Genomic DNA, 27678 nt, shown 5'->3' on the forward strand with positions numbered 1-27678 from the left:
CGGCGCGCTCGTTCTGTGCCGCTTGGTCGTGTTTCTCCTGCGGTCCTCGAAGTTCGAAGTTGGTTAGGTGCAAGGAATAAAAAGACTGGCCGAATGGCGCCGATCCCCATCGTTTTATTCGACGGCATCGAAGTCGAAGCACGGGCTGGGATTTTCCCTGGTGACGACGACGGAGCCATTTACCAAAAGTACCATGTCCTTCCTTCCGAGCGTCGTGCCCCGCCTCAAGCAAGCCGTGCTCGCGCAGGACTTCGTCGCGAAGAACCCCAAGGTCGTCTCGTTCCTCGAGCACCCCGCGGGCCCCTTTACGAGTACGTACTTCTTATCGCCTCTCGCCGCGTCTTACCGTGCCGTGCAGTTCACTTTTGGGCGCCGGCGTTCAAGTGGTGCATCTCGCTCGCCAACGTCGCCGACATGAAGAAGAACCCGGACTTGCTCTCGACGCCGCAGCAATTCGCTGTGACCTTGACCGGCGTCATCTGGTCGCGCTACTCGCTCGTCATTACGCCCAAGAACTGGAACCTCTTTAGTGTCAACCTCTTCATGGCCGGCACGGGGCTGACGCAGCTCTACCGCAAGGCCCAGTACGTTGACTTTTTCTCAACGGAAACTCATGGATCTCGCTCTGCTGTGTAGCTGGGAGTACATGGGCGGCCGCGACGAAGCGGCCAAGGCGGCCCTTCAGGCGGAATAAGCATGTTCGATGGCTCTCGTCTCAATACACGTGGGATTGCTCGTAGCGTTAAAACCCTCGGTAGGGCTGCTGCTGTTGACTGTAGCCCTGCGCACCGTACGGCGCTTGCTGCGGCGGAACTTGCCGCGGACCATGCCCCGGATACGGTGGGACCGGTGGTCCAAGGCCATATCCCGGTTGGGGAGCTCCATAGCCAGGCTGAGGGGCGCCATATCCAGGTTGAGGGGCGCCATATCCAGGCTGCGGTGGTCCATATCCAGGCTGCTGTGGGCCATACCCGGGCTGAGTTGGCTGAGGAGTAGGTTGCATAGCGGCATACCCGGGCTGAGGAGCACCATACCCGGACTGAGCTCCATAGCCAGGCTGAGGAGCTCCATAGCCAGGCTGAGGAGCGCCATACCCGGGCTGAGGAGCGCCATACCCGGGCTGAGGAGCGCCATACCCGGGCTGAGTAGCACCATAACCGGGTTGAGGTGCATACCCGCGAGGCGGCTGCGCGAAACCTTGGAGCGCCGGGCCAGGTTGGGCCTGGCCTGGAAGCCCCGGGTATGGCGGATGGCTCATCGGCTTGAGCATACCGGCGGCGTGGACGTTGCCGGGGTTGGGCAGCAGCGCCTCGAGGAGTGCGGTCGGGTCGGTCATCTTGAGGGGCGTCGGCGCCGCGGGGCTGGCCGGCGTCGCGACGGGTCTAATCACACGCAACATAGTACGCCGTCGACTCTACGAAAAGCCTACGGGAGATCCGTCGAGAGGTCAATCATGTTGAGCTTCTCAAACGCCTTGTCCATCTCGATCTTGCGCTCTTCTTCGTACACTTCGTGTGCGTGCTGCTCCTCGAAGGTCTGGATGCCCATCTGGATGTCCTGGAGCCAATTGCTGCGCTCCTTCTCGCTGCTTGCACACAAGAGGTGGCCACCCGGGATCCCAACCACATCAATCTTGAAGCCAAACGTGCCCCGGGGTGCGTCGGCAAACTACCATCGACGAGGTCGCGGTCGTTCCAGTCCATGCTCGAACATGTACCTGCGCCGTCATGGCTTGAATCTCGTCGTTGATCGGGATGATGACCATCGGCATCTTGCCCTTCATGTCTTCGTAGAGGAGGAGCGCGTCCGGGCGGAGCACCGCGTACATCTTGACCCAGCTGAGGCCGCTCTTGTTGCGATAGAGCGTGCCCCGGAGCACAGTCGAGTTCATCTCCCTGCCGCCGACCCATGAGCGAACGACAACATCAATGAAGATATTAGTACACGACGTCGGTGACCGAGCACGCAGCATATTGCATACCGTTGAGTTCGCGCGCTTGCTTGGTCTATTGGCAGTCATGAGGCGAGGGATAGAGACGTCTTCGATCTAGTACCATGTACGTCTTGGCTTCTTCCTGCTCGACCGTGTCCAGATCGACGTCTTCGAGCTCGGCCTGCACCGACATCCACTGCGCCGGCGTCGAGAGCCGGTACTGGCCACCGTACTTGTTTGGCAGACTCGGCGCGTCAATGTAGTGCTGGAGCTCGCGCAGGTCCGCGAGAAAGTGCACCTTGGCGGCCGTCGCCTCAGGTGCGCCGAGCCCTTTGAGCAAGAGCGACGTCGCACCGCGCATGAGGAGGCTATTCGCCGCCATGTGCAGCACAAACACAAACTGGATCGTCTCGGGGAAGTACTCCTTGAGCATCTGCAATAGCTGGAGGTGCACCGAGCTCGCATCCGAGACCATGGCCGACGACGCGTGCTCGAGATCCACGAGGTACACGATGCCAGGGGCATGTTCGTCTTCCATGAGCTCGATCGCAAGGCTCACAATGTACACAATGTACCGACGGGCGTCCTCCAACGTGCTGGTCGCCTCGGCGTGCCCGCCATGGTCCTTCGCGAGCTCGTTGCCGGCCACGAGCTTGTCGCTCTCGGACGTGGGTTTAAAGCGCGACGGGTTGAAGAGCACGATCGGGCACTTGCACTTGTCGTGGGCATCGTGCAGCACGTGGAGGTAGTCTTTCTTGGCCTCGCGCTGGAGCGACGGCTTGGCGAGGCTGAGGTTCCCGAGCTGGTGCTCTGCCAGCCATTTCGCCTTGGCCTTGAGCTGCATCGCGGCCTTGGTCACGTCGCCGTGGTTCCGGCGCAGCGACCGCACGTACTCGTCCGGCGAGAAGACGTCGGGCTCGGCGACAGCGGCGCGCAGCGCCTCGACGGCCGACGGGCTGAAGCCAGCATGCATCTTTGATCCAGTCTCGAAGTCCGGATATAAACGGCTTCAAGTTTATATCCGGACGCCCGAAAGATCGCAACCCGTCACCGCCACAGCCCTACTGGAATCGGATAGATAGATAGATAGATAGATAGATAGATAGATAGATATTGTTTTATATTCTGTGTGAAAAAGGATCGTTCCATTGCGTCCAAGTGCAATTTACTTTCATATATGCAAATCACATCGTAGTATTATGATGAGTTAGTCGTCGCTAGTGCCCAAGGCGGTGCAGCTGAGCCTCCAGGTCCCGGACTTCTTTCATGAGCTCTTGGGTGCGTCGGTAGAGCGCGCTTGTCGAGAGCCCTTCGATGGTCGTTTCCAGCTCACGGTTCGTTGTCGCGTTGGCTTCTTGGGCGGCTTCGGCCGTGATCGCCCGCGTCTCGAGCGCCTTCTTGTCAGTTTTGGCTTGTGTCTCCTGTGTCTGCAGCGCCGCTTCCAAAGCGGCTGCGCGCAATGCGAGGCTCGTCGTCTCCTCCTGGAGCGTTGTCTTGGTCTCTGCGAGCGCCGACTTGTCCGACGAGAGCGCGTTGACATCGGCCGAGAGATTGCTGATGGTCGCCATGAGCTTCAAAATCTTGTTCTCGAGGCGCAGCTCGTTCGATGCGGCGCGGGCTGCTGCGGCGTCGGCTTGCGATTTGAGCGCCTCGTACGCCTTGCGTTCTGCCTCGAGCTCTGCGGCCGCGACCAGGTCTGGCGGTGCCGGTGGTTCACCGAGACCCACCTCAATGTCGCTGTCAAAGTCCGTGTCTTCCATAAGCGAGTCATCAAAGACGGTCCACTGACTCGTTTCACCAACGTCGCCGCACGCAGGGCAGACCACACGGCGGCCGCGCACCGCGTCTTCGTACTTGGCTCGGAACTCGGCGCCCTTGGCGGCGAGGGTGGCACTGGCATCGGCCAGCGCCGTCTTATGGTCGGCCAAAAGGCGGCGCGCGACGTTCGCTGTCGTCTGATGCGCTGTCACAAGATCCGATTCGAGAGCAGAGACTTCTTGCTCGTGCTGCGCGGCCTGCACCTTGAGCGTCTTCTCGTGCTCGGCGCCGAGGTTGACGATCTGCGTTTGGAGAGTCGCAACCTCCGAACGCAGCTCTTTGAGGATCGCCTCGGAGATGGCCGTCGATGTCTTGCCGGTTGGCTTGACATCCGTGGTGGCACTGGACGGAGCAGGTGCAACGCTCGTCACCGGTTCGCGACGCTGCGGCTGCTTGCCGTCAGTGGGCACCCTGCCGTCGTGGCGGGCGTCAGCGTCGACCGAATCGTTGATCGCGCAGTCACCGGGACAGTTGTCGTCGCACGCTGGCGGACAATCGTCGGGGTCGTGCTGCGCCCGAACGTGGTGGCACGCGAACCTTTGTTCGTGGCCGCCGTCAGGCTTGGCTTACGCATGAGGGCCTCTTGGGCCGCCAACTTGGCATCGTCGCAGTCCAGTTGGGGCACGGGTACCAGTCAGTAGACTAGGAGCACCCGGCAACAAATTTGCCGTCATCGCCGCAACGATGAAGATAAAGCAAAGATGAGGCGCGATCCATGGAGCCCCCGGACACGAATGCGAAGAGAAGCTCCGCATCGAGAGCAAGCGACCTGCGCCTTGGTACATGATATTGTCGAGCGCGGTACTGAGATCTGAACCATGCAGCAGCACACGATCGAGTATATCGCCAGGCTTCATATGGTGCGCCAACGAGCCAACCTGACTCGGATCTGAGCGTAACTTGGCGCCGCTAAAAAATCCGACTTGCGATCTTCTTGGCTCTCGTTACAAGAACATTGATGATGTACTATCGAGGTCTGGAATTGGACGGAGCTCCCATTGTTTCCAGCCGCCCGCGTATCGATCGATGGTGCGTACGACTCGAGCTAACCTCGTGATGATGGCGGCCTGCGTAGTCTGGCCTGATCCTCAACCCGAAGCCCTTCCTCGCCGGCCTCACGGGCAAGGCCGTCGTTGTCAAGCTCAAGTGGGGCATGGAGTACCAGGGCGACCTGGTCTCGGTCGACTCGTACATGAACCTCCAGCTCGCCAACACGGACGAGTTTGTCGGTGGCGCCAAGACGGGCCACCTCGGCGAAGTGCTCATCCGCTGCAACAATGTGCTCTATGTGCGGGGCGCGCCCGAAGACGCCAAGCAAGGCTAGCCGTAGCCGCCCTTATGTAATCGCATCAACATGAAGAAGAAGACGAAGACCATCTTGCAAACTGCCTTGCCCCGCCTTGTGCGTGCTATCGGCTGCCTCGTGGGCGAATGCAACCATGCACGGCGGATGGTCGGCCACAGCATAGCATTGGTTTGTTGGCAAGACGATCCTTGCTCATGCCACTAAAGAGTGGCATGAGCAAGGATCGTCAGGGTGGGCCGTCACTACGTGCGGCCACACCACCAAAGGTCATGCACCTCGTTTATATTCCTGCGGGGATCATGCGGCATGCTGTGCATCCTTTCTCATGTGCAAGCACTCATTTCTTATCGTTTGTTTCGCTTCGACCACGATCACTCTTGGTTATTACATAGTATCTGTTGACATCCACACGCGCAATTCCGACTGCCTCGACAGCTACTTGAGGAAGCTGAAGAGGTCGTCGTTCATATCGACGTCCAAATTGAGCTTGTCCCAGCCGTAGAGGTCCATGACGTCGGCCGACGGCGTCGCCGGCTTGCTCTCTTCGCCGAGGTGCATGGACGGCGACGGCACCACCTTATGGGCGCTGGCAGCCGGGTCGTCTTGATGCCACTCGGCCGGCGCATGGTCGATGATCGTCGGGCGGGACGCCGGAGCAGCACTTGCATTCGCGTTCCAACTCGACGTCGACGCCGCGTTGTTGTTGTTGTTGTTGTGGTGGTGGTGGGGATGACTACTGTTGTTGGTGGCGTTGTTGTCTGTGTGCGGTTGCATCATCTGCTGCTGCTGCTGCGATGGCTGCTGCTGCTGCGAGACTTCGACCTTGCGCAAGAGCATTTGCCGATGCAGGTACATTTGCTGCTGCATGGCCATTTGCATCTGCAGGTGCGACGCGTTCTGCTGCTCGAGCGACATGCGCGCATTGGGCGAAACCGGGTACGGCGCGCTCGTGGGCTGTAGCAGCCCAAGGTTCCACTGCATCGAGCCGTTGGCGTCTGAGCTCCCGCCGCCGTTGCTTGGATCGGTGACGGCCGAGGGGCCGAGCTGGCTCAAGGCCGTGAGATGGTGCTGGAACTGGTTGGTTTGCGCCCGGTGGCCGTTCGAGACCACGGGTGGCGGCTGCTTGTTGCTGTGGCCAGACGCGAGGCCCGGACCGGACGACGTGGGCGGCACGGACGAGAGCGCGGCCGCCGACCGCGCCGCGTTCAATGCGCTTTCGGTGATACCTTTGGCCATTGTGACTTGGGAGAGGCGCTCCTGGAGTTGCCGCTGGAGCAGCGCCTGTTCGTACAACTGCTGCTGAATCTCCTCTTGAAACTGCGCTTGCATGTGCAGCGTCTTGGCCTGCACGTCGAGCTGTCGCGTGATGTTTTGCGTCGTCGCGACGACCTTGGCCACCTTCTCGTCGTCTTCGTCGTCGCTCGACGGGTCCTCAACCACTTCGTCGGTCGTCTTGCGCTTCTTGGAGGTGGGGCAAATGGGAAAGAGTGACGAGACAGCGCCTTGCTGCTACACGCTCCGCATCAGCCTCCTATCACGAGACTAGAGAGGATATACCACGGGCTTGCCCTTGCGCTTGTGCTGCTTGGTCGCCTCCGAGACGCTTTCGTCATAGTACTTGAGAAACTCGACGCGCGACCGGTCGTAGTTGAGGCGGTACTTTTGCAGGTGCGACTTGAGATGCCCGGTCGTGAGGCCGGACGAGCACGCGGGGTTGCCCATGAGCGTAAGGAGGGCTTTCGGTGATGCGTTCTTGAGACCCACGTCAAAGACGGCCGCGACAAAGAGCCGATGGAGCTCGTCGGGCCAAATGAAGCGCTTGGTGCGGCGCTCGTACTTGCGACCCGCGGCGGTGGTTGCGACCGGCGCCGGCGTCGAGTCGGACACGCCCGAGTCGGCGCTTTCGCTTGGGTTGGTGGGCCGCATATCCTTGGGCGCGCCGTGGGCCTTCATGGCCGCGAGCTCCAGCAGCTTCATGTTGGGTGGCGCGCTGGCCAAAGAGGAGGAATTCGTGGCTGCCATGAGCATGAAGAACAGTCACGGTCCAGAAGTCGATGGGCGATTGGGATTCCTACAGAGACGTCGTATGGCCAATGAGCATCTCGTTTGCAAGATCGGCGCGTGTCGCAGCGCGCAATGGCGCCAAGCCGTCACCGGTATCGCGTACCTGGCAGCGAGGGCGGCAAAGGCGGCGACGAGGTAGGATGCAATCGAGCTGCTGGTCGTCGGACCCGAGAGAGATGGACGAAGCACCGTCGCTCGCGCAATGCGGTTCTGCTTGAAAGACTGGATAGAATTCGTACCCACGTTTTGTATGGAATTTATTAAATTTGATTTAGCAGGGTGGCCACAGTTGGACCCGTGCCAGATTCGGCTGTCCGCGCCGGGCGACGGCGTCTGTATTTTTATTCCTCCCACATACAAACACTGACTATAGAGACAGCCGCACGCATAAAAACGCCTGAAACGGGCCACATGGGAATCTGGCGTGGGAGATTCGGTATTTAGTCTGAGAGGTTTTCGCCGCCCCCCGAGAGATTCGCGCGGCAGCTGCCTGCCTCGGGGCCATCGCGCGGGCACCGACGAATCTGCAAGATTCATGGCGAGCGTCTGTGCCATAGAATGCCTCTGATCAACCTCGAATCTCCCGCGATCGCAGATCTCGGACAGTTTTGGAAAGGAACATCGAGTTTCACAGGCTGTCGCCCCACGCTCTCTTCCGCTCTGTCTTCGCAGACTTGGACTTGCAACGGCTTCGAGTCTCTTGGTGGATGGATAGATGAGCAGCTGACGCAATTTCCGATTGCGTCGAGACCCGCAACGTCTCGAGAGTTGACAAAGAAACGAGCCGCTCGCATCAACCCCACGACATTCAGACCATAAAATCTGACACTTTGCCGGCACGCACTGGGTAGCACGATCCCTTTACTTGTTGGCTTCTATTACGTGTCGACACATCTTTTGGCCGAGCGTCTTCTGCAGAGGACGGACCACCGGTGGACTCCGAGAAGCAAAATGACGCTCGGAAGCGTTCTATTGGATCCAAATTACAAACCTTGCATCACCGGTTGATTGACATCCATCCTCCATCCTCCATGCTCCGCGACGAGACGCCGGAGGACCTCCTGCATCCGCATAGTACCTCATGTTTATCCGGCGCTCGCGTGGGTTTCGTCTTTGGTGGCGGCAAAGCAGCGACGATGGTACGCTTCAAGAACCGGTACTTCATCGTCGAAGTGACGTTCGGCCGCGGCAAGAAGGGCCCGGCGCTCACAGCGCGCGACATCTACTCGCTCGTACTCGCCGCCATTGGCAGCAACTACGGCGACTTTGGCGTTGGCACGATGCAGGCGGCGCTGCAAGGTGCGCCTGGGATTATTGTTTCCAGTCTGATACGACGCCGATCATTATAGTGCTCTACTACAATGCCATCACACACTTGGCGGTCGTGCGCTGCGGCCGCGACGACGCGACCAAGGTCCATGCGTGTCTGACCTTTCTGACCGAGGCGCAGCACCAGGACGCAAAATTCCGCACCGTCGTCGTCTGCGGTACGCGCCGTCATACGAGACGATCCCAAACCGATGCTATTACTGTAGGGTCGAGCCGCACGGTGAAAGATACGCTCCTGAGGCTGTCGCGCGAGCGAATTCAAGACGCAAAGCTAGCGACGACGCACCCAACGATCGAGGCGGACCTTGTCGTGGAGATTGCCGGCCTCGACAGCCCACCGTAGACGCGACAGGATTACAATAGTCGTTGTTCTTGCTGCATAGGCAAGTAGAACCTTGTAGCGTAGTGCTATGCGGAGCAGATAGAAGCGTGCGCGTTGTTGGAATAGTTAATTGACAAGCGCGACGTCGGGAAAGTCGCCATTCTGAAAGCCATAGCTAGCAAGCGTCTTGTCCTCGTCCGGCGACGACTTGCGGTTGGTCACGACGCCGGCCTTCTTGAGCAAGTACTTGCCGCGGCGGTCGGGCAGCACAATTGAAAAAGCGAGGCGCGAGTGCTTTCGCGCCTCTTCGCTCGCATCACGCACGAGGCCAGCGACTTCGCCCAGTGTCGCATCCATCCACGTGTAGATGTGCAGCTCGTTCGGAAGAGGCGTCTCGTGCATGGCATTGTACGCTTCCGCCCTACGTCCAGTTGCAGCATGCGTCGTGATGGGCGATAGATGGCCGTACCGGTTGTGCGTCGCATTGCAGAAGACGCGGATGAGGCATGGGCATGTCTTCTCGCGCTCGATGACCACGGGTGCGGGCGCGGCGACCCGCTTGCTGTCGCCTTCGCGCGGACCGACCCGGGCGCCGATTCTTTCCACCACACGCATCGAAGTTTGCGTTCGTGGAATCCTTGTCCGGATACGAGGGGTCGCAGCCGCACTCTGATTGGTCCTTTGCATCGAATACCTGCATTTGCACCAATGAAATCACTGTTCGGTCCCGCCAGCGGAACGACCCACGCAAAGGAATTCCCGTGGATCCATCCTTCGTGCCTCCGGAGTCCCATGATGCCAAAAGACATGAGCAACAAGTCCTTTGCGCCGCAGGCTGTCAGGCTGCAGGTGGTTCCTGCCGCCAAGCGCTGCTACTATTGTATCAAGGGGTTTCGTGCTGACCGGATACGCCACCCCTTCCGGATGACATCGATTTGGATTGGTAGAAATGATGAGCATATCTCACATTTCAGCCAATGGCATCGCTTGGGCCGGGTCATTTTGGTTGGAAGTGCAAAGAGGTCAACTCATTTGCTCACCGACGAGACGACGATGGCTGCGCGCAACATCATCCGCTTCCTGAAGAAGGCCGAAGTGTCGTTCTCGTCCTTCGACACCCGCGCGTCGGGCGCCTGGTGCGTAAGGTTCGCGCTTGACATGTCGCTCAACCTGCGCCTCTGTAGCGAGTTTCACCGCCAGCTGAGCGCGAGCAAGACCAAGGCGCTCAACCCCAAGTGCGAGCTCATCTACACGTCGACGCTGCACACCAAGTCGGAGCCGACGATCGAACTCCTCTTCAGTACGTGGCTACTTTGGTGACTTGCAATTGCTAAAACGGCGTGTAGTCAACGACAAGAAGGAGAAGATGGTCGTGCCGGGCCGCAGCATCAAGGATATCTTCAACGACGTCGATTACTTCTGCTCGCAGATCGAGTCGGAGCTCGAAGCTCAGGGCAAGTCCATGGACTAAGCCGCCCGCTCTGTCCTTTTATTCCACCAGCTAGTATACCTCATTCCTAGACATCCTCGACCTTGTCGTTTTAAACGTCTCGCGACTTTTAGCCGGTGGCCTCGATGTACGCACATACGGTGGCCGGGCTCGCACATCGGTTGATCGTCGCCTGCGCACGGCTTCTCGCCGTCAGTGCTGCGACGGTCACGGCGAGACATGACTTGCGAGCCCACGACGTTGTCGGCCGGTTAACACGCTGGCCGATAAGATCTGTGATGCACGAGTACGTTGTCGTAGGGTGCTGGAGGAGGCATGGGATGAGGCGCAGTCAGAGCTGCTTGTGGCCATCACGGACTCGACGATGTTGAGCAGAGTGTGCTGTACGCGCGACGGATTTACAGAGAGCACACGGCGGGGCCTCACCTGACCGTCGCCACTGGCGTTCGCTTCATCGCCGACAAGATCTGCTCGATTGCAACAAGATGTCGAGGCAAATGGATCAAAGCGCCAAGATTACAACCAGTACGGCCTCCCTTCGTCTGGCGTTGGCAGTTTGGCGGATACGGTCACAAAGTATACCGGTATTTTGTGACACCTTGGTGCCTAACGCGGCCGCCATCGACATCCAAGTCGCCGTCTACCGCCAAGCGCATCGTGTCATCAACGGGTTGCCAAGGGTCAATAAATTGACCCTTCGGACGCTTGGCGTTGCCCGTTCGGAGGCGACGTGCAGTGAAATACCTGTATGACGACCGTCTGCGTTGACTTGGTCGTCATCGGTGGTTTGCGATCAGCATCTATGCGTCATTTCATTTACTGAATACGATTTATTAGCGTTATCACACATTATACACGAACTTAGCCTCGAAAGTGGCGCGTCCATGCGACGGAAAAGATCAGGTAGAGCAGCCACACGACCGACGTGGCAATCCACAAGGACGAGTCGCCAAGCACGCACGCGACGAGACTCATGCAAAGCGGAAGAAGCAGCGTCAGCAGTAGCACCTTCAAGTCGGTCTGCGAGTGCGACCACGTGCGGCAAAGCAAAAGCACCGCCGCCGTATCAACGTCAGGTACGACCGTCACGACTTGGTTGGCGTCGGTCGTTGCAACGACCAGAGTCTCGCCGTCCGATATGACGAGCGTCACGGTGGCCTTCGAGGAGTAAAATTTGCCTTGGATCACGAGCTTGGTACCAACGTCATCGAGGTGCCAGCGCAGCGAAATGGTTGTTGCGAGCCATCCCGTTGTATTGACAATGGTTGCCGGCGTTAGCAGAAACGGACTCGTGACGGTAAACGTCTCGGGCGAGCAGGAATAGACACTGCTGCCGCGACTCAGCGTTGCTAGGACCGCGCCTGACGCAGCGTCCGAGAGCGTCTTCTTGGCGTAGAGCAGCGATCGGTTCGGTACATTGCGGGCAAAGCTGAGGGTGGCGGGCGCGGGCTGCACAAAGAGTGCGTCGAGCACAATGCAAGGAAGCGTTGGCCTCTCGACCTGGAGCGTGTAGTCCATGGCCCAAGCGAAAATGGAAATCCAAGCCTTGGAGCTCCGCACTGTTTGACATTGCACGTGGACGCGGCTGGGGCGTTGGACACCGACCAAGGCTGCGCGCTCGACACGACACGGGTCTTGGTGTCCCACCCTTGGACGTTGGACACACGACGAAAAATATCCACCGGTCTTCAAAAGTAGCCAATGGTATACTTTAACCTGTATATGCGCTCTAGGAAAAAAACATATGTTTCGTCATCTATTTGGTGCCTATTTGCTTAGGAGGATTCCTCAGAAGCATAAGGATCTTGGTGTCATCATGTACGTCGGTGACGTCGATGGCAATGAGCGTTGTGGTCGCGCGGCGTAGGCGAACCCATGGTCTTCGCCACCAATTGCTTCGTACACGCTCGCAGAGTCGTACGAGGCGCCTTTGATCCGTGGTCCATGGAAGTGAAAGCGGTTTAAACCGTTAGGCGATCTACCGGTACCAGAATTACCTTGTACATACGCAATGCAGCCTGTGACATACCAATGGAGCGTGCTCTTTACCGACGCTCCCTCGCGGCTTTGAAGAATCATTTTAGAAATTAGGAGTACCCACTTTGAAGCGATTTTGTCGACCAGCATGGTGATTGTCGTACTTTGGTTCCTTCGTGCGTATTTCAGCAAACCAAGCCGTAAAGACAGCTACCCGAATCCTCGCAACCACATACTGTTATAGTTTATGCAGCAGCGCTGGTGCTTGGCCAGCTCATGAGGCGGCCCAACACCTCGTCGTACGCAGCGACAGTCGCCGACCACGTAAACCGCTTCTCGACCGTCGCACGCGCACCAGCTCCCAGCCGTTGCCGCAAATCGCTGTCTCTGGCCACGACTTCGATCCCCGCGGCGAGCGCGGCCGGATCAATCTCGTTGACGACCCACGCATTCTCGCCATGTCGAACGTACTCGGTCGTGCCGGCCACACCAAAGCAGACCAGCGGTAGACCGACCGCCATGACTTCAATGTTGGCGATCCCAAACGTCTCTTGGAGGCCCGGGTGGACTGCCACATCCCAGGACTGGAGCTCGAGGACGAGCGCGGTCTCGTTGTAGATGCCACCAATTAGCTCAATGGGATAGTGTTGATAGTGAGCAGCATCGGGGCCTTCGCCGACCCAGCGAAAGACGAGACAGAGATCGTGCTTGGCTGCGAGGAGCTCGGCGGCGCGCGCGAGGAGTCCGAGGGACTTTTCCGGCGCAATGCGACCGAGGTAGCCAACGACAAGGCAGTCGTTGGTGTTGGCCTTGGCGGCGGGAAGGAAGAGCGTCGTGTTGACACCGGGTGCGATGACGTGTTGATGTGTCGCCGCAATCGCCCGCTCGACGGACTCATGGTAAACTGCAAACTCCGACGGGCCAATGACCGCGTCCACAGCGTGGGGCATCGGACGCAGGCCCGAAAGCTCGAGCACGACGGCCTGCACTTGTACATGGCGCGCGACAAGTGCGAGCGCGGGGTCGCCGTGGTCGCGCGAGTTGGCATACAGCAGAATCGCACCGCGGCACGGCGCAAGCGCAGCCGTATACTGCGCAAAGAGCCGGGCGACGTACGGCGGGTGTCGTCCGAGCCCCTTGGCGTACATCGCGAGCTGCGCCATCGTCTTGTCGTTGGTCAAACTGTACGTGATAACGTCCTTGTAGTCGACCTAGATATCGATAGATTGATAGATTCATTGATTGATACTCGTTCCATTGTGCGTCTCGTCCGAGAAAGCATCGAGTAAGTATACCTCCAGATGGACGTTTGTGATGGGAATGCCAAGTGCGAGAAACGGGTCGAGCCGCAGCGCCGACGGCGCTTGAACCCGAAACATCTACGTTGTGCTATCAAGGGGTCGATTGTGCGAGAAGAAAAGAGCTACATGAAAGCTGTAGGATGTCGTTGGGTGCTGCTGGAGCGCCGCAATGAGGCCAAGCCACAGCCGCACTTGGCCGTCCATGTTGATGCCAGCGGTCACAAAGCACAGCTTGCGCTGGCGAGGTCGCACGACAGACGGCAACGCCAATAGCACGCGTCGCGGCCTTGGCAGCGTCGTTCGCTGAACGGCAGCCTCCGCGTTGGAAAGAACTCGCTCATAGTGCAAAGTCGACGCGTCTCCGATCGGCTGGCCGTCGGCATCGAGAAGCTGCGCCGACGCCCAGTACGAGCCGAGGTCGGCGCCGACGAAGCGCATGGTGTTGGAGACCGCAGGTAGAATCCCGTTGATCTTGTCGCCAGAGAATTGAAGCGACCCATTGACCACTGCGTTTTTGACAATGTACTGGACGATGACGTCGGTGGTGGAGCGGAGGATGAGGCCTGGCGGGGGCCAGAGAAACTGAATCGTGGGGTCGCCAAACGTGCGGCCTACATGTAGCAGCAGCAGCAAGCAGAGCACTGCCTAGAAGGTACATGATCGTACCCAGAGATAACGAGGTTGAGGTAAGAACTCACCGTTCGGTTCCATGGCGCCCCGTCCATCGTTGGACGGGTTGGCGATCTTTTGATGTGCGAATAGTGTCATAATGTTTTAATAGTGTATCCTTGGAAATAGTGTGATATTGAAAATGCGTCCATCGGCTGCAGCAAGGCGTGGAAAGGGTCTTGAAGCGTGCGTTTTCGAGGCCCACCATGTTTACAAACCCTCTTTTTTACAGGATACGCTATGTACAGACATCCCATCGACTCGTTCGTGGTGGTGCGCGTAGTGATATGATTCCCCCGACTTCGCGTCAAATCGCTGCTTCTGGAATTTCTCGAAGTATGCATTGCGCTTTACTATACATGAAATAGTGTATGCTATCTCGGGGAAATCCCTCGTGTCGACGCTATCATTCCGAAATAGCGTACAATAGAGTCTCCGAGGTATGCTGCCTTAAGCCTACAACGACGTCGCTTTAGGCTCGTCTACTCGCCTGCCTATATTGACAGCGATGGTGTACATCGTTGCCACTACGAGTACAAGGCCAGGCCTCCACCACACGATGTTACCCTCCTGGACACTAATTCACACTAATTACAGTCATGTAACAAACCTGTGAAACACGATATGTCAAATGGCCACTCGCTTGCCAAATAATGGCTGGGCGCAGTTCTGATTTCCCGCAGCAAGGAGCAGCATGGCCGACCCGAACAAGTGGATGGGCCTCCTGCGCTGGTCGATGCAGCAGCAAGATGGCACGCATGCGTCCGAGTTCAAGGCCATGGACCCGCACGACCGCGAGTGGCTCGAGCGCGTCATGAAGGAGTGCGTCATTGACGAGATCGAGCGCATGCACCAGATCATCCGCATCTGGGCGGACGAGGATCCGCGCCAAGTGCTGCCCAAGCTCATTGAGGAGCCGCCGGAAAACCCGTTTACGCCCGAAGAGATTGCGGACTACAAGGAAGCGCTCCTCGATGAGATGCTCACGCGCATCGACCAGATTGACAATGCGCAGACGTTCATCAAGATTGGCGGTCTCCCGAGCCTCCTCTCGCTTTTCCAGAACCCGCGCCCGACGACGCGCGCGCTCGCCGCTGAAGTCTTTGCGACCTGCGCGCAGAACAACCCGCCCGTGCAGAAGGCCGGCCTTGACGCGTCGATCATCGAAGCGCTCTGCAAGATGGTGACCGAGGACACGGACGCCGACTGCCGCTCGAAAGCGCTTCTTGGCATCTCGTGCATGGTGCGCAGCCTCGACAAGACGTCCGAGCGTTGGTTTGTATCGCAATGCGATGGCCTCGGTGTGCTCACGCGCTGCCTCGACACGGGCGACATTCGCCTCCAGCGCCGGTCGCTCTTCCTCCTCCGGTACCTCGTCAACGCATCGATCGAGAACGCCCAAGTGCTGTTGACCAACGGCGTCTACCTCCGCGTGTGCGCGTCGCTTGTCGGCGGCGACGACGTGGACCTCAACGAGTCGTCGCTGCAAGCGCTCTCTGAGTTTGCGTCGCTCGGCCCGGCGTTCAAGGCTGCGTGCAAGGCGCCGGCGCTCCAGCTCATTGCCAAGATCCAAGCGCGTCTCGCGGTCATCGCGTCGCTCGAGGGCGATGAGAAGGAGTTTGCATCCGAAGAAGCTGCCTTCGCGTCCCTCGTCCTCGAGAACCTCGATGTGCTCGAGTGAGCTACATAGACGGGACATTTATTAGTATATAAATATAGCTCAATCTCTCTTCATATATATATGCTTCGAAACGGAAACCCGATCGACATACCATTAACGTCGACATGGTCTGCGCCAAAGCAGCGAGCAATGGGACGCGGGTGGCGACGAAGAGTTCGCTCTCTGGTACCTCGGCGTGCTCATGGCCATCGCCGCGTCCATTTGCACCGACATGGGCGTCAACCTGCAAAAGTACTCGTTTCTGTGCGAAGCCAAGCGCCCGGTCAAGCGCGGGTACTTCTTGCAGCCAAAATGGGCCTTTGGTGCGTCCGAACTCCGTGCTGCGCTGGAACGAACGCGTGTTTAGGCCTCTTCCTTGTCGTCTTCGGCAGCATCGGCGATTTCGCGGCCCTTGGCTTCATCCCGCAGAGCCTCGCGATCCCCGTCGGTGGCTTTACCATCGTCGCCAATGTGTTTTTCGCCCACTATTTTCTCAAAGAGCCTTTTTCCAAGCGCGTACAATAATGCTGCGATTTCCGACCCTTTTTCAATGTGGCGTCTAGGACGGCGTTGGCACGGGCCTCATCGTGCTCGGGATCATGGTGGTCGCTGCCTTCGCGAGCAAGACCAACGACTGTATCCCACGTCGCTTTCGAACCGAGGTCTCATAAGCGTAGGCTACACGATCGACGAGCTGCTCGTGCTCTTCAACCAAACCAACTTTATCGTGTATGTCATTGTGGTCGCCTGCACGTCGCTCGCGCTGTACCTGTACATTCGCAAGATCCGCGCGGTCGCGATCCAGCACGGTGCCGGGTCGTCGATGCACCGCGCGTACGCCAAGACGCACTCGGTCATCTGCCCCGCGCTGTCGGGCGTCTGCGGCGCGCAGTCGGTTCTCTTCGCCAAGGCGTCGGCCGAGCTCTTCAAGTCGACGTTGGCCGGCGACAATCAATTCACGTCCGTGGCGACGTATGCAATCGCACTTATGATGCTCATCTGTATCGTGCTCCAAGTACGACGCCATCCATCTCGACAAGAAGCATACTGCATTGGAGTAGATCCACTGGCTCGCCCAAGGCCTCAAGACATCCGACACCATCTTTGTCGTCCCTGTCTTCCAGGTAGCCACTCCATGTGTGTAGCTCCGTTTCTTATCGACCTCAGTGCTTTTTCATCGCCGTATCGATCGTCGGCGGCGCCGTCTACTTTAACGAGTTTGCGACCATGAGCGTCCTCCAGGTGCATTGCTACGTATTGGATGGTGCGGAGGGCTGTTCCACGACGCATTGGTAGCTGATTATGTTCTTCGTGGGCGTTGTCATTACGCTTGGCGGTGTCCTTATCCTCTCCAAGCGCGAAACGAGCACGCTCCCGCCGACCCAGAAATGGCGCGCCGCGGTGATCATGATCATCTTTATCAAGCGCACGCAGAAGCGCATTGGTCACCCATACTCGTGGACGGCAGCGAACGCACCGCCGATGCTGCAGCCGATAGCAACCAAATCGAGCCGCGTTTTGCCCATAAGTTCGGCCGTCAACATCGACTCGACCGTGCTGGCGAGCGAGCCTGTCGACGTTCGGAAGAGCGGGACGGGTCCGGTGGCGAGCCTTTCGTGGGCCAAGGTCGCTACCATCGATAGCCCGCCAAGGGCGACAAACGAGTAGACATAGTGTATTTATAAGCCTATGTAAGTAGAATTGGATCGGCTTATTACTGATGGTAGAACGCCGTCATGGCCGTTTGGAGGTCGGGCGACTCAAAGCTGAACGTGTTGCCGGTGATGAGCTCAAAGAGGAGGATGTAGCGACGTGCGAGTTCCTGGACGAGCTCCGTCGGCGCGGCCGGCAGCACCGCGTCGTTGTACGGGTCGCAGTTGTCCTTGAACCAGAGGCGCAGAAACTCCTTGTCAATGTTGTCGGGGCTTTGCTTGGCCGCCATGCGCGCTTCGTACGACGCCGCGAGCCAGTAGCTACATGAGCGTTCTGCACTCGAAACGTTGATAGTTTTTGGCGTACCGGCTCGAGTCGGGCGTGTGAATCTCGTCAATCAGAAGGATCGTGCCGTCTTCCTGGACACCAAACTCGTACTTGGTGTCGACCAAGATGAGGCCACGCTTCGCTGCGGTCGCTTGGCCGAACGCAAAGAGCTCGAGCGCCTTCTGGTGGCAGTAATCCCACTGCGCCTGCGTCATGCGCCCCGACGACACCACCTCGTTGCCGGAAATGAGCTCGTCGTGCACGTCGTCCTTGGTCTATAAAAAAATAGATATGAGAACGACGAAGCGAGGTCGAGAGTACCGTCGGCGTGACGAGGTTCTCGGGCAGCTTTTGGTGCTGGACGTAGCCGTCCGCGAGCTTGTGGCCGCAAAAGTCGCGGCAGCCCTTGGCATAGTTGGTCCACATCGACGTCGACGTCGAGCCAGTGATGTAGCCGCGCACGACAAATTCGACCGAGAAGACCGTCGCTTGCTTGCAGACGACGACGCACGGGTGCGGCGTCGCGATCACGTGGTTGGGCACGATGTGCTCCGTGGCCTTGAACCACCACGCGCTCGTGAGCGTGAGCACTTGGCCCTTGCACGGCACGGACGCGAGCTGGCGATCAAACGCGCTCTGGCGGTCCGTCGAGACGAGCACGACCTGCTTGCGCTCGGGCAGCACGTAGATGTCGCGGACCTTGCCGACGATCTTGGTTGCCGGCGCCGGCAGCTGGAGGTCGGTGGCGGCAATTGCGCTGCTGCGCGCGATCTGCTCCTTGTAGCCCTGCGTGCGGGCTTCGGCTTCGGCGACGATGCTGCTCATGCTGGTGGCGGATGGAAATGGAAAACTGGTCGCCGCCAAAGACCAAGATCCAAAAGATGTGCCCGCTGGATCACGAAACATCCATACGCATCTCGGATTGGATAAAACACATTTTTTGCGATGCTGCGATTGGTCCATCTCTGCCTCTGCTGATGATATTAGCCAGTCTTTGTCGCTTTAGTCGATCTCGTATTTCGACTAAACTGGACACGCACCAGATGAGCACGTGTGTGCGCACGACTTCTCGCCGCTTGCATGACGCTGTTTTTGCTGCCTCTACTTCCTGCAGTCTGCATTGGAGAAGAGAGAATCCTTCCATACGAGGACTGTGCTTGCAGCGTCCTCGTCGTCAAGTGGGTACGCATCATCGTGCTACCTTGGCAATGTCGAGCAAATCACGTGCCAGCTTAGTCGATCCGCCATCAGATCTTAGTCGGTAGACGGACCAATGGGACGCTGCGGTGACACGAAGTTCGAAGTAAGAACTTGAACTACGACGTTCGTGGGGGCTTCGACGGGTTTACGTTGACAGCGGAGGACCGCCCACAAAAAATATCTTGGGCAGCCCAGTCGCCGATTTGCCCCGTTTAGTCAACAAGACCCTCACCATGTCCGACGAGAAGAAGCAAGAAGTCGCCGCCCAAGGTATCAGCTCGATGCGCTGCGGGCAGGCCCTGTATATATTCTATCCTAGGCAGCGCGCCGTTCAAGTCGTTCCTCTCGGGTGGCTTTGGCGGCATGTGTCTCGTCGCCGCCGGCCACCCGCTCGACTTGATCAAGGTCAACATGCAGACGATGCCGACGCCCAAGGCGGGCGAGGCGCCGCTCTACTCGAGCGCTATGGACTGCGCGCGCAAGATCGTCGCCAAAGACGGGGTGCGTGGCCATGCTTCAGACGACGGTGGCTCATGGCATGTTGGCTTGGTAGCCCAAGGGTCTCTACCGTGGCATGACGGCGCCGCTCGTGGGCGTGACGCCCATTTTTGCGATCTGCTTTTGGGGCTACGACATGGGTGCCCTCCTTGCTGTACGAGCGCCTTTGCGTGATGACGGCCGTCGCTCACGTGCCATCATCTTTGTGTAGCGCAAGGCGGCCAACATGAGTGACTCGGACAAGCTCTCGATGAACCAGATTATGTTTGCCGGCGGCTTCTCGGCGATCCCGACGACGATTGTCATGTCGCCCGGTGAGCGCATCAAGTGCTTGCTCCAGGTGCGTTGCATCTTGCGGGCGGTTGACCGTATTGACACGAGCCGTAGATTCAATCGCAAGCAGTTGCGCGCGGTGAGGCGCCCAAGTACAGCGGTATGTCGGACTGCGCCAAGCAGCTCTACCGCACGGGCGGCATTGGCAGCTTGTACCGTGGCTGGGAGGCGACGTTGCTGCGCGACGTGCCGGGCTCGATCGGGTACTTTGGAGGCTACGAAGGCGTCAAGCGCCTCCTCACGCCCGAGGGCCAGAGCCCCGAGGACCTCAACGCGTTCCGTACGTTTGTCGCCGGTGGTCTTGCCGGCGTCATCAACTGGGTCGTTGCGATCCCGCCGGATGTCATCAAGTCGCGCATCCAGACGGCGCCCGAAGGCACGTACCGTGGCGCGGGTATCATGGATGCGTACAAGCACTTGGTGCAAACCGAGGGCCACGGCGCGCTCTTCAAGGGCGTCGGCCCCGCGATGGCGCGCGCCTTCCCTGCCAACGCGGCGTGCTTCCTCGGCATGGAATTTTCCAAGAAGCTCTTGACGGTCCTCGGTGTCAACTTTTAAAACCACTTTTGTCCATTTGAATGCACTGTATTTTGCGACTGATTGAATTTGAGCTCGCGTCCATGTAGCAAACGCATGCGACCATTTATGCATAGCTTTGGCGACCTCTGTGCGAGCTCTGTGAGCTTCCGTGGATCCTCCGCGCGTGGCGATCTTTGTGCGAAATGACCAATCAGCGTCCGACCATCGACTTTCATCGAAATATCAATTTTGAGAGAATACAACCTGGATCCACGTCAACCAAACTATTCTAGACGAGCTCGACTGGATTGCACAGCATGTAGCTCGATTCATTTAGAGAGCCGACGCTGCAAGCGCGATGCTTTGCTGTCGAGCGAGATTATTGGCCGAGCGGCGAAATGCTGGAAAGGCGAGCTCTTCGGAGCCAAAGGAGCGAGTTCGCCTGGAAATTGGGTGCAGACCTCCGACACCAACGCTCTGGGCCACAAATGCGACGCTCCGTAGCTTGGAGCAAGGACGACGAGGTTGGATTTGAAGACTCCCTGGGCTCGCCGCCCGTTCCCGCCGTCGCCAACGTGACCATCTAACTCCCCGCATCTGGAGCACACCAAGGTCGTCGATGCCAGTCCGCACGACGTACAACCACACCCGAGCGCGACCTGCATCGCGCGTGATGCATGCGTTGGAGACTCTAGCAAGGCTAATTTACATTCTGCGAGCTATACCGGGGCTCGAAAAGTGGTGGCATGACTCATCTTTATCAAGATCAACGCTTAACCCTCCCGCGCTGGGATTAGTAGAAACTGTCCTTACAGAGCAAAGTCAACCAGCTACGCGCGAACCATTATCTCGTCAAGTCGTTCTCGCCTCACGCATGAGAGCGGTAGGGCTGCGGTGCACAGGTGAAAGGATTCCATGGGCACCGTGTACGACCGCCGTCCACACGAAAGACGCGGTTCGAGCCCACGCGATCGCATGCCTTCTGCGCTCTCCACGTCCATTCGTAACGCGCCATGTTGGCGCGGCTCCTCGGGCATGGCGCAAGCCGCGTACGCTCGCACAAATGCCAATCATCTGCCAAAGTCGCCATTTCATTGGTTCACGCGCCTGATAAACGCTGTTACGTAAGCCAATCCCAGCGTCGCACTGTCAATACCAGTTTTCGATTGGTTCAAATGCAGCGCCAAAATGCAACTTCAATGTACCGGTGCCGAGCCCGACGCGGTCGACAACCCGGCTGCCAAGGAGCATTCCTTCATTTCCCCGCGACCTCCGAGTCATGGCCAACGACACGAAGGCAGAAGCCCAAGGTACAGCGTCGTGTACTAGCGCGAGTTTGGCACGACTCACTCTCTGGTATTAGGCAGCACGCCGCTCAAGTCGTTCCTCTCGGGCGGCTTTGGCGGCATGTGCCTCGTCGCCGCCGGCCACCCGCTCGACTTGATCAAAGTCAACATGCAGACGATGCCTGCGCCCAAAGCCGGCGAGGCGCCCATGTACGCGAGCGCGGTCGATTGTGCGCGCAAGATTGTGGCCAAGGACGGGGTATCTTTTTACGCCATTCGTCTTGCAGCACACTCATACACGCTATGTAGCCGCGTGGGCTCTACCGTGGTCTGGTCGCGCCGTTGGCCACGATCACGCCGATCTTTGCCACGTACTTTTGGGGCTACGACCTCGGTGCGCTCATTGCGGTACAGAATCCACGACCACGATGGAGGTTGACATGCGTACTAGCGCAAGGCCGCGGGGATGGCGGACGACGAGAAGCTTTCGATGAGCCAAATCATCTTTGCCGGTGGCTTCTCGGCGATCCCAACCACTGTCGTCATGTCGCCCGGCGAGCGCATCAAGTGCTTGCTCCAGGTACGCATCGTTGCCAGCAGAGGGCGCTACAACAAATGATAGATCCAAGCGCAAGCCGTCGCGAGAGGCGAACCGCCGCAGTACAAGGGCATGGTCGACTGCGCGTCGCAGATCTACCGCACGGGCGGGCTCTCGAGTCTCATGCGGGGCTGGGAAGCGACGCTTTTGCGGGACATCCCGGGCTCGGTCGGCTACTTTGGCGGCTACGAAGGCTTCAAGCGGCTCCTGACGCCGACGGGCACGAGCACGGACGACCTCAGTGCGCTCCGCATCTTCTTTGCCGGCTGCATGGGCGGCGTCATCAACTGGATCATCGCGATCCCGCCCGATGTTATCAAATCGCGCATCCAGACGGCCCCCGACGGGTTCTACACAGGGTCGGGCATTGTCGATGCGTACAAGCACTTGGTCACGACCGAGGGCCATGCCGCGCTCTTTAAGGGCATGGGCCCGGCCATGGCCCGCGCATTTCCAGCCAACGCCGCCTGCTTCCTTGGCATGGAATTTTCCAAGAAGCTGCTCACGGCCATGGGACTAAACTTTTAGTTAGTAGTTTTAGCATAAATACATTTTCTATTGTCGTGCATGCGTCGGACTTTCTGGCAACACCGCCAATTTGGGGGTTCAACGTCCAACGCTACAACTGCGCTGCCGTTGGCCATGAGCCATCGACGGTGCTGACGTCTACCAAAGGAGTGGCGCAGTCCAGCGTCATGGCACCAAGACCATGCCATCGCTTTCTGCAATACGTGTTGCTAAAGAGACCTATCCCTTCGAGTCCCCGAGACCCGCATCCAAGATGACGTCGTTGAAGCCGATTTTCGAAGCCCATCGCATCCGGTCCTCCGGATAAAGATCGTCGAAGCTGCACGATCTTATAGTTGAAGTGTCGTCGTCGCAGCATGCTCCGCAACCAGCGCGTCACGGCCATGCTCGTGCTACTGTTGCTTCTTGGGACCGACGCAGGTCGCCGCTACGCCGTGCGGGATGGCCGCATCCGCGAACTGTCCATGTTTGCCGATGAAAACGCGTGGATCGCCCACGTCGCCACCCACCTCACTGTGCCCACGGCAGCACTCTCCACGTACGGTTCATGGTCCATCTGCACGCTCGATCGTACTCATGGCATGCGTAGCGTCACTGAGATGCAGCGCCAGCACGTGTCGGTGGACGCGATCTGGGTGCACCAGCTCTTCAAGGAGCGCTCCATCGAGAGCGCCCGCGTTGCGACGCAGCGTCCCGTGCATGCGTACGTCACCCTCTCCCATCTCCATAGACCGATACACAACAGCGTACTCTCTGCGTATAGCGGGTACCGCGCGAGCGTCGCGATGCTGAGTGCGCACTCGATCTTTGTCCTTGGGCGCAACGGCCTTTTGTTTGAACGCTACTTCAACGGCGTCGTGTGGGTGTACATGCGGCACGTGGGCGCGACCGAGTCGGTGTACGTCAAGCGACGAGCCTCGACGGGCGACGTGGCTTACACTTTGAGCGCAACGCCGCACATGGCGCCCATGGTGGCCGTCACCCGCATCGCGCACAAAAGGTTTCAGAGCATTCTCGTCGCCGACGCGACCGGGCGGCTACTGCAGCGGGACGTGAGCGACAACCGGCAGCTGCGCTGGGTCGACATCACACCGCCCGGCGCTACCGTCGCGACGACCGGCGTGCTCTCCGCGGACGGTCGCTTTTACATTGCGGCGGCGGACGGGCAGGTGTTTTCCTGGGACGTGGCGTCGGCGTCGTTGCCGCTATGGCACCGCGAAGCCCTCGACGTGGACGACCCGGCGGACGCGATTGTGACGGTTGTCGGCGCGTCGAAGACGCTCTACGTGCTCACGGCGCTTGGCCGCCTCCTCGAATTCGCACTCGAGCATGGCGAGCGACAGTTTATCGACCACAGCGCAGCGATTCGGTTCCAAATCGAAGCGAGTTTGGGCGTTGTAAACACGGCGACGAGCGTGTTTGGGCTCAGCCCGACATTGGGTCTCGTCGAGTTCAACAAGACGACGTCCACCTGGCGCGTGCACGGCCACCCGCCGACGGGCCAGCTTCTCGGCGGTCTCGGCGGCAACGACCCGAGTATGCTGCTCGTGGTCGCGAGTGACTTTTCGCTCTGGCAGTGCAATGCACTCGAAAGCGATTCGATCGCCAAGTGGATACACCACGGAGGCCACGCTGTGCACCCAGTACCGCCGATCGCACTCGGTACCGACGACATCTTGCTGCAGCTCAGCGACGGTCGGCTCGGGCGGCGCTGGCGGCAGCACCGCAACGAAGCGTACGAGACAATGCCCGTGTTGCACGATTGGCAGTGGGATGTGTACGACGTGCCCGAAGGCGCCGCGGCGCCGTGTGGCTACTGCTCGAACGAGCCCGACACCGAAGACAACTGCGTTCGGGGCACGCCAGCGCGCCTGCACGACGCGTAGCGACGAGAATGGAATAAGGACGTAACGGGAAGAAAACTTATGCTACGTGTTTGGTTCTGAGTGGCACACTCTAGAAATTGCCACGTCATGGCAAACCCACCCTTGTGAAACTTGGGTGCCAGCAAGGAAGAAAGATTGCTTATTCCTTGAAGACAGGTTCAGCCACCGTACGAGGCGTGTGTCCCACCTGCAAGTTGCCTGCTTCCCGTCGCTGAAGGCGGTGCCATCAGATGCAAGCATGCAGCAGAAGTGGTAGTAGAGTAGTTTTGGTTCAAGTTGACGGCCACTAAAGCACCATGTCGGCGTAGCCCATCGCCGGCGTGCGCATGTAGGGCACGAGCGCCTCGCCGAACGTGTCTTGAAGCGTGTCGAGCGTCTGCTTGAAATCGCTGGACGTCGCCGTGTTGGTTTGCATGGATAAATACTGCCCGGCGGCATGCTACATGCAAATCGATCAAAAGGATGCTTGGAAGGCCAGCACACAGGGTACCACAAGGATGCCATGGCAGTTCTGCGCTTCGAGGCGCTGCACTTGGTTGGAATTCGACGGCGCAAAGCACGGCGTGAGCACGGCCAGATACGCGGCAAGGTGCGGGAAGAGCAGCCGCTCCATGACCAGCGGCCCGAGGTACATGAGCCCTGCAAATTTCCGTTAGCACCACCAAAAAAACGCCAACGACGCACCGACAATTGCGCCATAGTGCGTCGGGAACGGGCGGGACGCGTCCATAAAGGCGCCGTGGAAGGTCTTGGAGACGCGGGCTTGGATGCTGTTGTACGTGTTTCCAAACCTAGTTGGCATAAGAATCGGCTAAGACCACTCGCTTTTGTCGAGCAATCTGCGACGCACCGGGAGCAAATCTCTGCCATGAGGCGCGCGCCATAGTTGCGGACGGCCCAGTGATCTTCGGCCGGGTTGGCACACAGGTCCTTGTTGAGGATGCACGTCAAGATGGCCGGAATCATCTGCTGGAGCTAGAAAAGGAAATACTATGAGCCGTGACATGGGACGAGGAGGCGCGTGTACGTAGAGCTCGATGCGGAGACCGACGTTGTGCAGAAGGGCGCGTGCCATGCGCAGCACGGACGAGAGCAGCGCGAGATCGTGGTTGCTGTGCTTGACTTCTTCGTAAATGAAGCGCGAAAAGTACGGCATGAGCTGGTGGAGACCCGGGTCATGCGACAAGCTCGTGTACGCGGCCTGCTGGCGCGCAAAGTCATCGCTCTTCACCGCGTCCGTGACCTTGGTGTAGTAGAGTTGCATCTCGTCCGTCAAGACGTGCTTGACGAGCGGCTTGCGCACAACGTCGCCCGTGAAGGCCGGGTCCGAAATCGACGTCGCGGACCGTGCGTGGGCGTTCGTGTCGAGCACGTCGTTCTCGGGGATCTGCGGCTGGACGCCTTCGACTGCCAGCCAGTGCATGTTGACGCTGGGCACGAGCGGGCACAGCGGAAAGGGCGCGTTGAGGATGTCGGCCACCGCCACCTCGGGGTCCTCGGGTACAAAGAGGCCCGGGCTAATGCGGCGGTAGCTCACGCCGTCGCCGCCGCCATAGCCATACAAGATCTACGCATGCATCACGATCGTCTGCTGCTGCTGCTGCGCCGGCGACGTATACCTCCATGTTGCGCGCGGTTGATGTCCCGCGTCGTGAGCGTCTCGCGGCGCGCATGGGTCTGGAACTTGACCGCGTCCTGGATGATCTCGCGGAGGCGGAACTCGACTTCGGGCGCGAGCTCGGCCGCGCAGCCCTCGCGGAGGCGGTCCAGCCCGAGGCTCTGCGCGATGACCGCGATCGACTCCTCCCGGACGACGCTCATACTATTTGCCACACGTTGGTTTGTATTGGCAACCGGACAAACGTGGTATTTAAATGTCAATCTGGTCGTCTATCCTCGTCTTTGTATGTTGCATTGTTTTGCGCAATAAAATACCACAGGCCATTGCCAGCCCAGCACGACAGCAGCATGAGCGCGGTGAGCAACAAGTCGTTTGAGGTCAACCTCCAGGGCGAGGTTCCGTACAAGGACTACACGGCCTTCGAGGAGCGCATCCGCGGCCTCTGCGGCGACGACACGGAGAAGGTATGGCATGCATGCTAGGCGGCGACGCCGACTGCATGGCCATGTAGGAGCAATTCTCGTTCAAGGAATATGTCTACAACTTTGACGCGCAGAGCCCGCAAGGTGCGGCCGATAGCATGGAGATGGCGCATGACTCCGAGGCTAGGCGTGCCCAACTACGAGGTCCGCGCGCGCCATGTGATTTACGGCTCGTGCACGTACACGGGCGCGGCCGTCGAAGCCACGTCCAAGGGCAGCCAGAAATGGTGCTTTCTCGAGCACGACGACAATGAATTGGCTCATGCAACATGCGTAGGGAGCTGCGCTACATTGGCAAGTGGGAGCGCAAGAAGCCGACCGACCAGACGGGCCGCGCCGCCCAGAGCGTCGCGTACCGTAGCCAAGTCGCCGTGTCGGCCAGCGACAACGTGCGCACCTTCTTGTCGACGCTCGGGTTCCGGTAGCCTCGTCTGCCACTCGACCAGCCTTCTCAGGTGCATATCTATAGCCATAGCTTTCGGTACATGCGGTCGGGCACGCGCTGGAACTTTCCCAATGGCATCATGGTCGAAGCGACGCGCATGAAGCCCGTACGCAGGTTCCATCTTGCTGCGTCGTCTATGATGCTTGTGCTTGTAGCTCGAGAAGGACGAGCAGGATGATTTTCCGCTGGAAAACATGCAAGTCGACGCGCTGCTCGTCGAGGTCTCGGCGCTCACGACCGACGACAAGATCGAAGAGGTCGCGCAGAAGATCCGCCGGCTCGCGATCGACCTCGACCCGTATACCTTCTTCGCGATCGCATGTTGCGGTGCTCATGCGTCGTCTGTAGGTACTTTATTGAGCGGCCCGTGGAAGGCAAGGAGGTGTCCCATCACACGGCGATCCTCGCGGGCGAGATGCGCAACATGAAGAAGCAAAAGGTTCGCCGGTAATGCATCATCCATCATCCATCCA

The 27678-nt window shown here is 59.0% G+C and overlaps 16 protein-coding genes across 16 annotated transcripts; 10 read left to right on the top strand and 6 right to left on the bottom strand.

The window, feature by feature from the left end:
* The first annotated feature begins 127 nt into the window (after positions 1-127).
* SPRG_05693 (hypothetical protein) lies at positions 128-748 on the top strand. The gene is made up of 3 exons (XM_012344982.1): positions 128-311; positions 359-584; positions 637-748. The coding sequence occupies exons 1-3, from the start codon at positions 194-196 to the stop codon at positions 692-694; spliced, it is 402 nt and encodes a 133-aa protein (XP_012200372.1). The 5' UTR covers positions 128-193; the 3' UTR covers positions 695-748.
* Positions 743-2906, bottom strand: SPRG_05694 (hypothetical protein; the record flags this gene model as incomplete). The annotated part of the gene is made up of 7 exons (XM_012344983.1): positions 743-750; positions 795-1141; positions 1176-1382; positions 1430-1668; positions 1718-1895; positions 1945-2006; positions 2055-2906. 7 exons carry the CDS (start codon positions 2904-2906, stop codon positions 743-745), a joined length of 1893 nt encoding a protein of 630 aa, XP_012200373.1.
* Positions 2907-4727: 1821 nt separating this feature from the next.
* SPRG_05695 (small nuclear ribonucleoprotein F) lies at positions 4728-5121 on the top strand. Its single transcript, XM_012344984.1, has 2 exons — positions 4728-4780; positions 4827-5121. Exons 1-2 carry the CDS (start codon positions 4778-4780, stop codon positions 5073-5075), a joined length of 252 nt encoding a protein of 83 aa, XP_012200374.1. The 5' UTR covers positions 4728-4777; the 3' UTR covers positions 5076-5121.
* Positions 5122-5492: 371 nt separating this feature from the next.
* On the bottom strand, positions 5493-7034 carry SPRG_19952 (hypothetical protein; the record flags this gene model as incomplete). Its single annotated transcript, XM_012345095.1, has 2 exons — positions 5493-6566; positions 6615-7034. 2 exons carry the CDS (start codon positions 7032-7034, stop codon positions 5493-5495), a joined length of 1494 nt encoding a protein of 497 aa, XP_012200485.1.
* A 1223-nt stretch (positions 7035-8257) lies between these two features.
* SPRG_19953 (hypothetical protein) lies at positions 8258-8793 on the top strand (the record flags this gene model as incomplete). Its single annotated transcript, XM_012345096.1, has 3 exons — positions 8258-8420; positions 8471-8608; positions 8657-8793. The coding sequence occupies 3 exons, from the start codon at positions 8258-8260 to the stop codon at positions 8791-8793; spliced, it is 438 nt and encodes a 145-aa protein (XP_012200486.1).
* A 105-nt stretch (positions 8794-8898) lies between these two features.
* On the bottom strand, positions 8899-9387 carry SPRG_19954 (hypothetical protein; the record flags this gene model as incomplete). Its single annotated transcript, XM_012345097.1, has 2 exons — positions 8899-9193; positions 9242-9387. 2 exons carry the CDS (start codon positions 9385-9387, stop codon positions 8899-8901), a joined length of 441 nt encoding a protein of 146 aa, XP_012200487.1.
* Positions 9388-9825: 438 nt separating this feature from the next.
* On the top strand, positions 9826-10243 carry SPRG_19955 (hypothetical protein; the record flags this gene model as incomplete). Its single annotated transcript, XM_012345098.1, has 3 exons — positions 9826-9908; positions 9957-10072; positions 10119-10243. The coding sequence occupies 3 exons, from the start codon at positions 9826-9828 to the stop codon at positions 10241-10243; spliced, it is 324 nt and encodes a 107-aa protein (XP_012200488.1).
* A 2201-nt stretch (positions 10244-12444) lies between these two features.
* Positions 12445-14225, bottom strand: SPRG_19956 (hypothetical protein; the record flags this gene model as incomplete). Its single annotated transcript, XM_012345099.1, has 4 exons — positions 12445-13410; positions 13495-13578; positions 13627-14145; positions 14199-14225. The coding sequence occupies 4 exons, from the start codon at positions 14223-14225 to the stop codon at positions 12445-12447; spliced, it is 1596 nt and encodes a 531-aa protein (XP_012200489.1).
* A 638-nt stretch (positions 14226-14863) lies between these two features.
* SPRG_19957 (hypothetical protein) lies at positions 14864-15850 on the top strand (the record flags this gene model as incomplete). The annotated part of the gene is made up of 1 exon (XM_012345100.1): positions 14864-15850. The coding sequence occupies one exon, from the start codon at positions 14864-14866 to the stop codon at positions 15848-15850; it is 987 nt and encodes a 328-aa protein (XP_012200490.1).
* Positions 15851-16031: 181 nt separating this feature from the next.
* Positions 16032-17497, top strand: SPRG_19958 (hypothetical protein; the record flags this gene model as incomplete). Its single annotated transcript, XM_012345101.1, has 7 exons — positions 16032-16152; positions 16197-16345; positions 16393-16465; positions 16507-16844; positions 16891-16953; positions 16997-17071; positions 17126-17497. 7 exons carry the CDS (start codon positions 16032-16034, stop codon positions 17495-17497), a joined length of 1191 nt encoding a protein of 396 aa, XP_012200491.1.
* SPRG_05696 (phosphoribosylaminoimidazole-succinocarboxamide synthase) lies at positions 17483-18681 on the bottom strand. The gene is made up of 3 exons (XM_012344985.1): positions 18131-18681; positions 17849-18084; positions 17483-17802 (listed from the first exon to the last, which is right to left on the bottom strand). Exons 1-3 carry the CDS (start codon positions 18632-18634, stop codon positions 17544-17546), a joined length of 999 nt encoding a protein of 332 aa, XP_012200375.1. The 5' UTR covers positions 18635-18681; the 3' UTR covers positions 17483-17543.
* A 491-nt stretch (positions 18682-19172) lies between these two features.
* Positions 19173-20440, top strand: SPRG_05697 (hypothetical protein). The gene is made up of 5 exons (XM_012344986.1): positions 19173-19279; positions 19329-19510; positions 19563-19661; positions 19719-19847; positions 19895-20440. Exons 1-5 carry the CDS (start codon positions 19243-19245, stop codon positions 20396-20398), a joined length of 951 nt encoding a protein of 316 aa, XP_012200376.1. The 5' UTR covers positions 19173-19242; the 3' UTR covers positions 20399-20440.
* A 1198-nt stretch (positions 20441-21638) lies between these two features.
* SPRG_05698 (hypothetical protein) lies at positions 21639-22807 on the top strand (the record flags this gene model as incomplete). The annotated part of the gene is made up of 5 exons (XM_012344987.1): positions 21639-21669; positions 21723-21904; positions 21955-22053; positions 22097-22225; positions 22268-22807. 5 exons carry the CDS (start codon positions 21639-21641, stop codon positions 22769-22771), a joined length of 945 nt encoding a protein of 314 aa, XP_012200377.1. The 3' UTR covers positions 22772-22807.
* A 320-nt stretch (positions 22808-23127) lies between these two features.
* On the top strand, positions 23128-24657 carry SPRG_19959 (hypothetical protein; the record flags this gene model as incomplete). The annotated part of the gene is made up of 3 exons (XM_012345102.1): positions 23128-23309; positions 23361-23474; positions 23535-24657. The coding sequence occupies 3 exons, from the start codon at positions 23128-23130 to the stop codon at positions 24655-24657; spliced, it is 1419 nt and encodes a 472-aa protein (XP_012200492.1).
* Positions 24658-24943: 286 nt separating this feature from the next.
* On the bottom strand, positions 24944-26478 carry SPRG_19960 (hypothetical protein; the record flags this gene model as incomplete). Its single annotated transcript, XM_012345103.1, has 7 exons — positions 24944-25096; positions 25148-25296; positions 25342-25448; positions 25508-25632; positions 25685-26224; positions 26277-26340; positions 26378-26478. The coding sequence occupies 7 exons, from the start codon at positions 26476-26478 to the stop codon at positions 24944-24946; spliced, it is 1239 nt and encodes a 412-aa protein (XP_012200493.1).
* Positions 26479-26625: 147 nt separating this feature from the next.
* Positions 26626-27656, top strand: SPRG_19961 (hypothetical protein; the record flags this gene model as incomplete). Its single annotated transcript, XM_012345104.1, has 7 exons — positions 26626-26742; positions 26790-26844; positions 26888-26987; positions 27038-27181; positions 27230-27311; positions 27361-27503; positions 27554-27656. The coding sequence occupies 7 exons, from the start codon at positions 26626-26628 to the stop codon at positions 27654-27656; spliced, it is 744 nt and encodes a 247-aa protein (XP_012200494.1).
* Between the last annotated feature and the right edge of the window lie 22 nt (positions 27657-27678).

The sequence above is a fragment of the Saprolegnia parasitica genome, assembly GCF_000151545.1.
Source record: "Saprolegnia parasitica CBS 223.65 unplaced genomic scaffold supercont2.21, whole genome shotgun sequence".
Classification (NCBI taxonomy): Eukaryota; Oomycota; class Saprolegniomycetes; order Saprolegniales; family Saprolegniaceae; genus Saprolegnia; species Saprolegnia parasitica.